This window comes from Leptodactylus fuscus, chromosome 6 (genome assembly GCF_031893055.1).
Source record: "Leptodactylus fuscus isolate aLepFus1 chromosome 6, aLepFus1.hap2, whole genome shotgun sequence".
In the NCBI taxonomy this organism is placed as follows: Eukaryota; Metazoa; Chordata; class Amphibia; order Anura; family Leptodactylidae; genus Leptodactylus; species Leptodactylus fuscus.
Window position 1 is genome coordinate 151,161,414 of NC_134270.1, and position 13,125 is coordinate 151,174,538.

At 41.8% G+C, this 13,125-nt stretch overlaps 1 protein-coding gene across 4 annotated transcripts in view; it reads left to right on the plus strand.

Annotated features, from left to right (window-relative positions):
- The first annotated feature begins 460 nt into the window (after positions 1-460).
- The window catches only part of LOC142208834 (deoxynucleoside triphosphate triphosphohydrolase SAMHD1-like), a 41,797-nt gene continuing 29,132 nt past the window's right edge, over positions 461-13,125 (plus strand). For 3 of the 4 annotated variants that reach the window (XM_075277584.1, XM_075277586.1, XM_075277587.1), the window contains exons 1-3: positions 461-537; positions 8,443-8,507; positions 10,772-10,932. In XM_075277584.1, coding sequence (XP_075133685.1) covers positions 8,475-8,507; positions 10,772-10,932 — 194 coding nt within the window. In that variant the 5' untranslated portion in view covers positions 461-537; positions 8,443-8,474. Of the gene's footprint in view, positions 538-4,848; positions 4,919-8,442; positions 8,508-10,771; positions 10,933-13,125 lie in introns of those variants that run through there. The other variant, XM_075277585.1, reaches the window with a different exon arrangement.

Genomic DNA, 13,125 nt, shown 5'->3' on the forward strand with positions numbered 1-13,125 from the left:
CAGAAGACGGAAAGCTCAGAACGGACAGGACGGATAGAACGCTAGTGTGAACCTAGCTTGCATCCTATTTTTTCAAGAAAAAAACTTTGTATACAAATTCAGATGGTTTGTTGATTGCTAATACCTGGTACGTCTAACCTAAGTGCCAGAGAAAATAACTCATGTTTGTATACAAGTTCAGAAGGTTTATCGATTGCTAGCACATGGTAAGTCTAACCTACATATCGGATAAAATAACTCATGTTTATCTGGGTTTCAGCAGCAATATATAGTCCCATACACATTATGCATCAGGGAAAATTAACCTATGTTTATCTGGGTTTCAGCAGCTTTCTATACAAGTTCAGAAGGTTTATCGATTGCTAACACATGGTACCTCTAATCTACATATCGGATAAAATGACTCATGTTTATCTGGGTTTCAGCAGCAATATATAGTCCCATACACATCATGCATCAAGGAAAATTAACTCATGTTTGTCTGGGTTTCAGCAGCTTTGATACAAGTTCAGAAGGTTTATCGATTGCTAACACATGGTAAGTCTAACCTACATATCGGATACAATAACTCATGTTTGTCTGGGTTTCAGCAGCAGTATAGAGTCCCATACACTTGAGTATGGTACAGGAAGATAAATTAACTCTTGTTTGTCTGGGTTTCAGTAGCAGTATTACCAAAAATGATGCAATTGTCATAAAGTGGGAAAATTAAGCTCATATCTATGAAGAGAAACTAAATGATAAATTTTTAATAATATAAGAATGGTGACTATAACATGTGTAGTATGACCTACAGTTGAAATAGAGGCGTCTACTAAAAAAAATCCCATACAGCTGAGCTCTATGTGTTCCATGGCCATGCTATTGCATAACTGCATTACTCTATGACTGTCTAGGTATCCTAGCCTGTCAGAACACATGAGATATGGGGGGTGGGATGTATACCCCAGGTCTGACATGGTAATTCCCAACATACTAGGGTGGAGTAACCAGTCTCCGCTGACCAGAGGGTTAATCATTGGGTTATATCTAGAGATGAGCGAGTAGTATTCGATCGAATACTACTATTCGATCTATACTCGTATTGGTCGAATACCACGTGGGAAAATTCCATTGAATTCAATGCAAAAACCTCCTCGTGCTCCTCATCCTGCTACTTCCGGAACTTGGAGGATCCAAGGTGTCAAACTTTGGTTTCCATGGAAAGCGGAACAACATTCCCGTTTTTTCCCATAGACTATAATAGAATTCGATATTCGAACGAATACTACTCGCTCATCTCTAGTTATATCGTTACACAGTAGCCTGCTGGAATATCATGCAGGCTCATCTGTTGTAAATTAATTCTGTTTATCTTGCGGACAGAAATATCTATCTGTCTATTCAGGATTAGTGCAACCCTCAACAGATTCCTCTCTACACAATATCAGTGCCTAGATTAGAGAGGAGGTAATTTTGGGGCTCTAATGTTCTTTTAATTATATATTATATGCTATATGGGGTATTTAAAATATTAATCAATAAAAGTTGAGTTTCATCTTTATTAGAGTACATTTGGCCATCCAATTTATGGAACTCTTTCGGTTGATACAGTGTTGGCCAAAAGTATTGGCCCCCCTGCACTTCTGTCAGATAATACTCAGTTTCTTCCAGAAAATGATTGCAAGCACAAACTCTTTGCTATTAATATCTTCATTTATTTTGCTTGCAATGAAAAAACACAAAAGAGAATGAAAAAAAGTCAACTCATTGATCATTTTACACAAAACTCCAAAAATGGGCCGGACAAAAGTATTGGCCCCCTCAGCCTAATACTTGGTAGCACAACCTTTAGACACAATAACTGCGCACAACCGCTTCCGGTAACCAGCAATGAGTTTCTTACAAGGCTCTGCTGGAATCTTAGACCATTCTTCTTTGGCAAACTGCTCCAGGTCCCCCCTGAGATGTGAAGGGGGCCTTCTCCAAACTGCCACCAAGAGATCTCTCCTCCCCCACAGGTGTTCTATGGGATTCAGGTCTGGACTCATTGCTGCCACTTTACAAGTCTCCAGGGCTTTCTCTCAAACCATTTTCTAGTGCTGACCTGAAGTGTGTTTTGGGTCATTGTCCTGCTGGAAGACCCCTGACCTCTGAGGGAGACCCAGCTTTCTCACACTGGGCGCTACATTATGCTGCACAATGTGTTAGTCTTCAGACTTCATAATGCCATGCACACAGTCAAGCAGTCCAGTGCCAGAGGCAGCAAAGCAACCCCAAAACATCAGGGAACCTCCGCCATGTTTGACTGTAGGGACCGTGTTCTTTTCTTTGAAGGCCTCTTTTTTTTTTTCCTGTAAACTCTATGTTGATGCCTTTTCCTACTTTTGTCTCATCTGACCAGAGAACATTCTTCCAAAACATTTTTGGCTTTCTCAGGTAAGTTTTGGCAAACTCCAGCCTGGCTTTTTTATGTTTCTGGGTAAGAAGTGGGGTCTTCCTGGGTATCCTACCATACAGTCCCTTCTCATTCAGATGCCGATGGATAGTACGGGGTGACACTGTTCAACCCTCGGACTGCAGGGCAGCTTGAACTTGTTTGGATGTTAGTCGAGGCTCTTTATCCACCATCCGCACAATCTTGCGTCAATTTTACTTTCCCATCCACATCTAGGGAGGTTAGCCACAGTGCCATGGGCTTTACACTTCTTGATGACACTGCGCACGGTAGACACAGGAACATTCAGGTCTTTGGGGATGGACTTGTAGCCTTGAGATTGCTCATGCTGCCTCACAATTTTGCTTCTCAAGTCCTCAGACAGTTCTTTGGTCTTCTTTCTTTTCTCCATGCTCAATGTGGTACACACAAGGACACAGGACAGAGGTTGAGTCAACTTTAATCCATTTCAACTGGCTGCAAGTGTGATTTAGTTATTGCCACCACCTGTTAGGTGCCTCAGGTAAGTAACAGGTGCTGTTAATTACACAAATTAGAGAAGCATCACATGATTTATGAAACAGTGCCAATACTTTTGTCCATCCCCTTTTTATGTTTGCTGTGGAATTATATCCAATTTGGCTTTTTGACAATTCTTTTTGTGATTTTCCATTGAAGACAAATTAAATGAAAATAATAATACCAAAGAATTTGTGATTGCAATCATTTTCTGGAAGACAATGAGTATTATCTGACAGAATTGCAGGGGTGCCAATACTTTTGGTCAACACTGTATATTAGTTAGACCTCTTTTCTTGTCCATAGGACATTCTCCCAGAAGTTTTGTGGCTTGTCAACATGTAGTTTAGTTATTATTACTTTTGTCAGATTCAAGTTATTTCTGTGACCATTGTGGATTTTTTTTTTTCTTTAAACAAGGGGTACCAACTGTATACATAGACAGTGCACAGTACCACTCTTGTTCTATATACGTAGACAGTGCACAGTACCACTTCTCTTGTTCTATATACAGACAGTGCACAGTACCACTTCTCTTGTTTTATATACATAGACAGTGCACAGTACCACTTCTCTTGTTCTATATACATAGACAGTGCACAGTACCACTTCTCTTGTTCTATATACATAGACAGTGCACAGTACCACTTCTCTTGTTCTATATACATAGACAGTGCACAGTACCACCTCTCTTGTTCTATATACATAAACATAGACAGTGCACAGTACCACTCTTGTTCTATATACGTAGACAGTGCATAGTACCACTTCTCTTGTTCTATATACATAGACAGTGCACAGTACCACTTCTCTTGTTCTATATACATAGACAGTGCACAGTACCACTTCTCTTGTTCTATATACATAGACAGTGCACAGTACCACTTCTCTTGTTCTATATACATACACAGTGCACAGTACCACTTCTCTTGTTCTATATACATAGACAGTGCACAGTACCACTTCTCTTGTTCTATATACATACACAGTGCACAGTACCACTTCTCTTGTTCTATATACAGACAGTGCACAGTACCACTTCTCTTGTTCTATATACATAGACAGTGCACAGTACCACTTCTCTTGTTCTATATACAGACAGTGCACAGTACCACTTCTCTTGTTCTATATACATACACAGTGCACAGTACCACTTCTCTTGTTCTATATACATAGACAGTGCACAGTACCACTTCTCTTGTTCTATATACATAGACAGTGCACAGTACCACCTCTCTTGTTCTATATACATAGACAGTGCACAGTACCACCTCTCTTGTTCTATATACATAAACATAGACAGTGCACAGTACCACTCTTGTTCTATATACGTAGACAGTGCACAGTACCACTTCTCTTGTTCTATATACATACACAGTGCACAGTACCACTTCTCTTGTTCTATATGCTGTGTATGATTTGCAGTCTCTACTCATACTCAGTACAGGGTGTGTAGCTATTATATGGTATGGCGTCTGTACCTGTTTTGGACACCACTACAATTACCAGGCCCGGAGGAATATAATATCAGGGTGAGAGGAATTCACAGGGGAGCGGACAGAAGCCTGTGATTATTTGACAAGCCCGAACATCTTCACTATTGTTATTGTCACTTGGCATCTTTTAACAAAAGCTTGGAGAGAATCCTCTACTCACATACATGACCTCTCATTGAGTAATGTTAACTACACGGGACAGATTATAGGTGGGTTCACTCATCCATTATACACGCTGGACTTTTTCTTCTGTTAAAGATCTACATGAAGTAAACAAAGATGACAGGCGACGGGGTATGTCATGTTTTTTACATTATAGTCAATTGGAATGGACAAATATGGAGCGTAATGATCATGGTTGGAGAGGGTGCGACTACGACTAGGCCCAGCAGAACAGGGGGGCCCACACAGCCGACACTGCACATAACAGCCCGCGGAGCAGAAGAAGCTTGTATGCAGGGTACAGAACTGAACTTCACCTTCAGGGGTAGGGGCTTAAAATTCACATCTGGGCCCATAGGACTTTAGTTACATCACTTCTGATAGTGTGATCAATACCATTAGTAATCTAAATGTGCCATAACTCTCCCTCTCTTGCATCACATTTACTATATGTTTAAGGATGGATTAACAGGTTCCTTTTTCCTCAAAAAAAAAAATGCATACATTTTTATAATAAAATCTGCAGGCACTTTTACATGTTTTGTGAGGGGCCCCATGTATCCCCGGGATATGGGGTTATTGATAAGTCAGCATTTTGCGATTGTATGATGTCCATTACCAGGTCATGTTCTATCCGTGGTTGATCTACTTTTTGTTCCTTAAAAAGACAAAATAGAGCACGTTTCAATACTGTTTCCATGGATTATTATCAAGGATAATCACTAATAGTGGAGTAACTAAAGTCTTGTGGTCCCCGGTACAATCTATTCTCCAGGGCTCCCTATCTCATCCCTACAGTGAAGCCTTGATAGTAATGGTTACGAGAGCCAACCTTAGTGTGGTTAGGGGGATCTGTGGGTCTCCTTGGTTTATGGGCCAGATGGAAGATGCAATCTCAATACTGATGCCAATGCCTATGGGCACCCTAAGGCTTCTGGGCCTCGGTGTGACTGCACCATCTGCACCCCCTCAAGTTACGCCCCTGACCCCTAAGGTTTTAGTCACACATAAATTATTCATAGAATGTAAGGGCCCTCACTCCTATTGTTTATATGTTTATTTCTTTGTCACATTGTATTGTCTCATATTTTCTGTTCATGTGTCCTCTGATTTTTAAAGTGTTACGGAATATGTTGGCATTAAGTGTTTTATTATTATTATTCACACATAAGTGTTTTTGGACCAATGACTATAAGCCAAAACCAGGAGTGGAGACTACACAGGGATCAGGTAGATGGATTTGTACCTGATCAGTGTTGCTGACCTGCTCCTGGATTGGGAATCACTGATACAAAACACTGATGTGTGAATAGTTACTTATTGTGATCACTTAAAGGGGTTTTCCAGGCCCCAAAGTAATTTTTCATATTGTTGACCTATCCACATCCATTGGGTTCCAGGGGGTTCACTGTTCAACTGAGAACTGAAAACATCAGTTTTATTAACAAAACAGCTTTATTGTCAGTTTATCCCTTGCTAAACTATACAACTTCGGTAATTGACCTGCAGAAACATTGGACTAGGACCGTTTTAATACATAGGCGGGCCCAGTAAAAAGATTTCATAAGTGGACCCCCCCCCCCCCAACACCACCACTTAGAATCCTTGAATTGCACAATATATAATGTACACTTAGTGGCCCTCACACAGTATACGGCTTCCCTAGTGGCCCCATACAATATAATATCCCCCTCTCCAGCTACCACTACAGTTTAATGTCTTCCTTCCGTTGCCCCCACAGCATGATGTCCCCCTCAAATTTTGTAAAAGGTTACTGCCATTACACAAATATAAAACTATATGAGCCATCACCAGTCGTGTCCTTTAATGTGCAATTGGTGCCTGGACATATAAAGTTAGTCTGAAACGGTATCATATCATGTGGGATAATGTGGGAGTGGGAACAGAGAAAGGTTTGTTTTAGGGATTCTAATTATGGTACAAAAGGTTTAACATTAGGAATTGTGATAGGCCTGTCTGATAAGATGCGTCTTTAGTTTGCGTTTGAAACTGTAGAAATTGGGAGTTAATCTGATTGTCCGGGGTAGAGCATTCCAGAGAAGTGGAGCAGCTCGGGAGAAGTCTTGTATACGAGCGTGGGAGTTCTGATAACAGAGGATGTAAGTGTTAGGTCATTGAGTGAGCGGAGAACATGGGTTGGGCAGTAGACAGAGATGAGGGAGGAAATGTAGGGAGGTGCGGCATTATGGAGAGCCTTGTGGATGAGAGTGATAACTTTATATTTTATTCTATAATGAATAGGCAGCCAATGTAGTGACTGGCACAGACCAGAGGCATCGCTGTAGCGTCTAGACTGATAGATGAGCCTGGCCGCTGCATTCAGAATAGATTGTAGAGGAGAGAGTTTAGTGAGGGGAAGACCGATTAGTAAGGAGTTACAGTAGTAAAGGCGAGAGTGAATCAGAGAGACAATAAGTTTGATATGTCAATTCTTTTTCACATTGTAATGTCAAATACTGTCTGTTCATTTCCCCTCTGATTTACAAAGTGCTGTGTAATATGTTGGTACGATGTAAATAAAGTTATTATTATATAAATTATTATTACGTAAATCCTTCTGCAGTTCGGCTACCTAAAACTAACCCTCCACTGCTCCCGCATTATCCCACAGGATATGATGCCCTATCAGACTGTAACCTTTTATGTCCAGGCATCATCTGCACAGTAAAGTAACATGACTGGTGACGGCTCCTACAGCTTTATTTATGTGTAATGAAAATAACCTTTATGACAAAAATGCCTGGACCACTGTATAAGCAATGCTACCTCTAATGCCGCCCCTGCTACCTCTTACGTCACCCCTTCTACCTCATAGATTGTAAGCTCGTGTGAGCCCTCACTCCTATTACTCTGTCTCATTTTTGTCTCTACGTGAGCCCTATGATATGTAGAGTGATTATGTTTTAGAAATAAATAAAATGTATTATTAGTATTATATATGGGCAGCTTTTAGGGTATGTTCACACGGCAGAATTTGCCACGGATTTTACCCGCAAGTCGGTTCAGATTCTACCTGGGTGCCGGCATACGTGCGCTACCCATTGAAATCAATGGGAGGCAGTTTTCCCTATTGCTTTCAATGTGATACGCGCATTGCCACAGATTCCGAGGCCACGGAGTCCACGGCTGGAGACATCCTGCAGATTCATCTGGGCCTAAACATCAGCATTTGCCCTGCATCCGCATTTGGTCGCGGTGGGCGAAAATGCTGGTGGCAGAAAATGAAGAGGAACATAACCGAATTGGTTAGAGGAGGGGATACATTGGGCAGAAATAGAAGAAAATAGACACAAGAGGCTTAATAAATCCTCCCTGTTGAGTATAGCTACAGAATAATCAGGATTTAGCATGATAAAACACGGCAGCAGCCAAAGTGCGCTTATACTCCCATTATTTGATTTATGCCAGAGGTTATGCCAAGAAGCATTTTTTTTGTAAAAAATAATAAAAAAATTTGTATAAAAACCCTACTTCAATGCATATTTCTCATACATGAGATAGGTACAGAGATGGATACCAGAACGGAAAACAAACCTGTTTACTCAGCAACGTATGGGGGAGGAGTCACACATCTATATTTATTACTAACCATTGTGTCACACTTGCATTACCTATTTACCTCTAAGGATAACAATCTAGCAACACAACAGTTCCAGTAACTTGTATACATTGGTAAGTAGCAAGACAACTCAGGGAACAAAGGGAACCTTATATGACTGATATCAGGTCAGACCATCTATGGATCAATATTTGCATCTATCGGAGGAATTCCGAAATATTCTACAGATTAAATCAGTCCATTCATGGAAAAATTTTTATTTTTTGTAGCATGAAGATTGGAATTACTATAAAACATACAAATGGCTAAGAACGCTCCTAGCACACCAACAAAGGTATGTCATATTACTCAATTATTGTGCGGTTGTCCAACTTTGAGGTTCACCCACCACCTGTGTGCAGAGTACAGGAAAGACTTTCCTTTAAACTTAAGGCTGAAGCCGCACGGTCTGGAAACGCTGCATTTTTTTGTTGCAGATTTTGATGTGGTTTTTCGGAGCCAAAGCCAGGAGTGGACTGAGTAGAAGGTAAACGTATAAGGGCTAGTTCACACGGGGACAAGGAGGCGGATTTTGACAGCGGATTTCACCTCAAAATCCGCCTCCATACAATGGTGGTCTATGGAGACCACTAGCGAGCTGCCGTTTCACAGGTGTCGCACCATTCATTTGAACCGACTCCGGAGGGGGAATCTGCGACCGCGACGGTCGTGGCAGGCGGTTTTTGACCCGAGAGTGATGCGGCTCCCCGCGTCACTCTCCGTGCCAAAATCCACCCCACCGCCCCTCCGTGTGAATAAGCCCTAAGAACTTCCTATATATTCCTTATTCTTTTTGTAACTGTTTTTGGCTTTGGCTAAAAAAAAAGTAGCAAAATCTGCAACAAAAATGTTTTAACCCCTCTCATTCTTCAGTTACACCTGCGATGGGTGATCATTCGGGGATTCTGTCCCCCATTCCGCTGGAAAAATTTGGTGAGAAAATTCCTGCAAGCAAGACTTTTCTCTCTGTATTTTTTGGGTAGAAACCCAGCGGACTCCATTAAGGTCTAGTTTCCATGGATAACCGCTTTTTACGTGGATTGGGTTTGGGTTTTTTGGGTCTGAGGAACTGAAACCCCAACATTAGTGTGAACAAGGTGCTGGATAAGTACACTGTAACAGGCAGGTATTCAGCACAAACAGACATACATATATCTCATAGGGACAACACAGGCTTAGGACAGTTGGTGTCAGCTGATATTGTGCTGTAATAGGTGGGGTGGGAGTTAGCCCAAATTCTGATGCTGTGATCAATGGGAATTCAAAGATATCCTAAAAATTAAACCAGTCCATTCATGGAAAAAATTTTTTTTTTCTTTATAGCATCAAGATTGGAATTACTATAAAACATAGAAATGGCATACAAACATCTTACAGGTTTGCAGAAGGGAGTGAGCATAATGCTGACATTTAAATGGTTTAGTTGAAGAGAAAACATTGCATACAAAAAAAAGAACCTACAGAATTGGTATCACGGTGTCTGTAATGACACAAAACCTATAAGGGGAAACTGTTTTTCCACCCGAAACAAATCCCAAATTCCTCTCCTATAATAGCTATATATATATATATATATATATATATATATATATATATATATATATATTAGACTCCCCCTATGAATAACAGTTCCCAGTTTATGTATAATAGACACCTCCTTTATATAACGGTTCCTCCCTTATACATAATAGCCACTTATATATAATTGTTCCCCCTTATAATAGCCCACTTATGTTTGATAGCCCCCCTTATATATAATAATCTCTCCTATAATAGTGCCCCTTATGTATAATAGTTCCTCCATAATAAGTAGCAACCTCCTTATATTTAATAGTTCCCCCACTATAAATATTAGTCCCCCTATAGTAGTAGTTTGTCCCCTTAGAAGGTGATCCCTTTCCCTTACCAAAAAACAATAAATCTTGTACTCACCTTACCACGCTCCCATGATGGGTGGAGCAGCCGAAGACTCTCCCTGTAGTAGTGGCACAGTTGGCGTGACGTCATCATGCCAGCTGCGCCACAATGTCCTGTGCATTACTGGCAGACTTCTATAGCAGAGCAGGGACTCTTTCAGCTCCCTGCTCTGCCATAGAATTTAACAGTATGCACAGCACGCCAATACAGCTGTGGAGCTCCCAGGATCCAGAGCATCAGATTGAAAGCTTGAACCTCCGGATCCTGGGGCCCTTTTGGCCCTGGGAAATTGCCCAGTTTCCCCCACCTAATGCCGGCCCTGCTAACAGATAGTAGACGTAGGGTATAGAATCCACATCACAAATTCACAGAATACTCAAGTACAATGCGAAGTGAACAGGGCTATCAAAACCCCTTCCATATATAGAGGTAAAAAATCCACCAGGAAATCTTAACATGCGCCACATGCTCATTCTTCGGATGAAAACCACAGATTTTCACTTGTATACGAGAGAGTCCCAATGTTAGAAAGTGTGAGATACTGAAGCAGGTTGTGGGGTCTCAAAGGACTACTGCAAATCCATTATCTTAACTTTTTTTTTTTTAAACATATTAGAAATTCTGACTTTTTTCCCTTAATAGATCTTCAATGATCCGATACATGGACATATTGAGTTACACCCCTTGTTAATCCGCATTATAGACACGCCTGAATTCCAGCGTCTGCGATACATTAAACAGCTTGGTGGGAAATATTACGTTTTTCCAGGAGCTTCACACAACAGATTTGAGCATTCCCTCGGGTATGTGACTATTTCTGTATCTCAATCTGTATTTTGTACTGTACTATATTCTATTAGTATAAAACTAGTATAAAACTACACATACCCAAACACAAAACCACCTTTGTTATGGAACGAAAAAAAAAGAAAGAAAATTCTGCGCATGCACTGTAATATGCTCATGCAGGAATAGAATAAAATTGGCCGCCGTGCATGCGCTGTCGGCTCTGCTTTAACCCACAGTGGCAGTGCCGACAACGCGTACACGGGATTTCGAAAGCGATGGCTGCTTACACAGCGAAGATGAAGACTAGGTCATCTCAAGGGGTGTAATGTAACGGCCCGGGAGCGGGCACTGAAGCTATGATGAAGCTGTGCTCGGAAAACAGTAGGAGCGCTCCCTGTGCTCCCTGAGTACCATTTGTATATATGGAAAAAGTGATTTATTTAAAAAATGGTGGCACTTAGGACTGAACTAGAGGTAGGAGTAGAGTAGTTTTTCTAAAGGCTATTCCAATGTGTGCTCAAAATAAAATGAATATCCACAATTATAGATTGCCGTTTAAAGCTTCATCCAAGGGAATATTTAGGTGAAAGATAAACTGAATACCACCAGTAATATCTTCAGGCCTGCAATTGCTGCAGGCAAAATAGAAATACTTAGGAACCACTGGCTCTTAAAGGAATCCGATCAAAATTTTTTTGTCCCTAACACGTAGGAATAGCCTTAAAGGGATCCTATCATACAAACACACTTTTTTCTTAGTAACATGTCGGAATAGCCTTAAGAAAGGCTATTCTTCTCCTACCTTTCATTGTCTTCTCCATGCTGCCATTCTGTAGGAATCCCGGTTCTTGTCGGTATGCAAATTAATTCTCTCGCAGCACTGGGGGCGGGCCCCAGCACTCAAACAGCACTGGGGGCATCCCCAATGCTGCCAGAGAATTCTCTCCAGTGCCGCTTCCGTCTTCGTCAGGAATGTTCTCTTCACCCTCTTCTTCCGGAACAGGTTTCAGACTTCTAGGCCCCGGGCAGAGCAGACTGCGCATGCCCACAGGCCACGAGAAAACTCCCACTTACACAGTATTGGAGGCGGCGCTGGAGAGAGTTCTCTGGCAGCATTGCAGAAGCCCCCAGTTCTGTTTGAACGCTGGGGCCCGCCCCCAGTGCTGCAAGAAAACTAATTTCCAAACCAACAAGAACCGGGATTCCTACGGAACGGCGGCGCGGAATAGATAACGAAAGGTAGGAGAAGAATGGCTTTTCTTAAGGCTATTCCGAAGTGTTACTAAGAAAAAAATGTGTTTGTATGATAGGATCCCTTTAAGAAAGGCTATTCGTCTCCTACTTTTAGATGTCTTCTCCGCGTTGCCATTCCGTAGAAATCCCGGTTTTTGCCAGTATGTAAATGAGTTCTCTCGCAGCACTCAGGGCAGGCCCCAGCGCTCAAATAGCACTGGGCGCATCCCAAATGCTGCGAGAGAACTCTCCAGCGCCGCTTCCATCTTCTTCAGGAACGGGTCTTCTTCGCATCTTCTTCTGGGGGTTGGCTTCAAACTTCTAGGCCTCAGGCAAAGCTGACTGCGCATGCCCATCAGCCACAAGAAAATGGCCGCTTACACAGTATTGTAAGTGGCTATTTTCTTGTGGCCGGCTGGAATGCGCAGTCGGCTTTGCACTAGGCCTAGAAGTTTGAAGTCAACCCCCGGGACAAGATGTGAAGAGCCCGTTCCTGAAGAAGATGGAGGCAGCGCTGGAGAGTGCTCTCGCAGCATTAGGGATGCCCCCAGTGCTGTTTGCGTGCTGAGGACCACCCCCAGCGCTGTGAGAGAACTCATATGCATACTGGTGAAAACCGGGATTTCTATGGAACGGCGGCGTGGAGAAGACATCTAAAGGTAGGAGACAAATAGCCTTTCTTAAGGCTATTCCCACGTATTAGGGACAAAAAATTCAATCGTAATGATAGGATCCCTTTAAACTGAAAAATTTGGGAGCCAAAGCTAATTTGTAATTGCCAAAAAACATAATCCTTCCTAGTAGGCACCCAGAGAGTATATTGGTGCAGGTTTCATTTGCATAAAAATGGTTAAAATCTGCAAGGGGGTCTTGCAGAAAAACCTGCAGGTGACCAAAAGCAAAAACCCCATGATTTTAGGTAGATTCAACTTTGCCGAGGAACATGCTGCAAAATTTCTCTAGTGAATATTCTG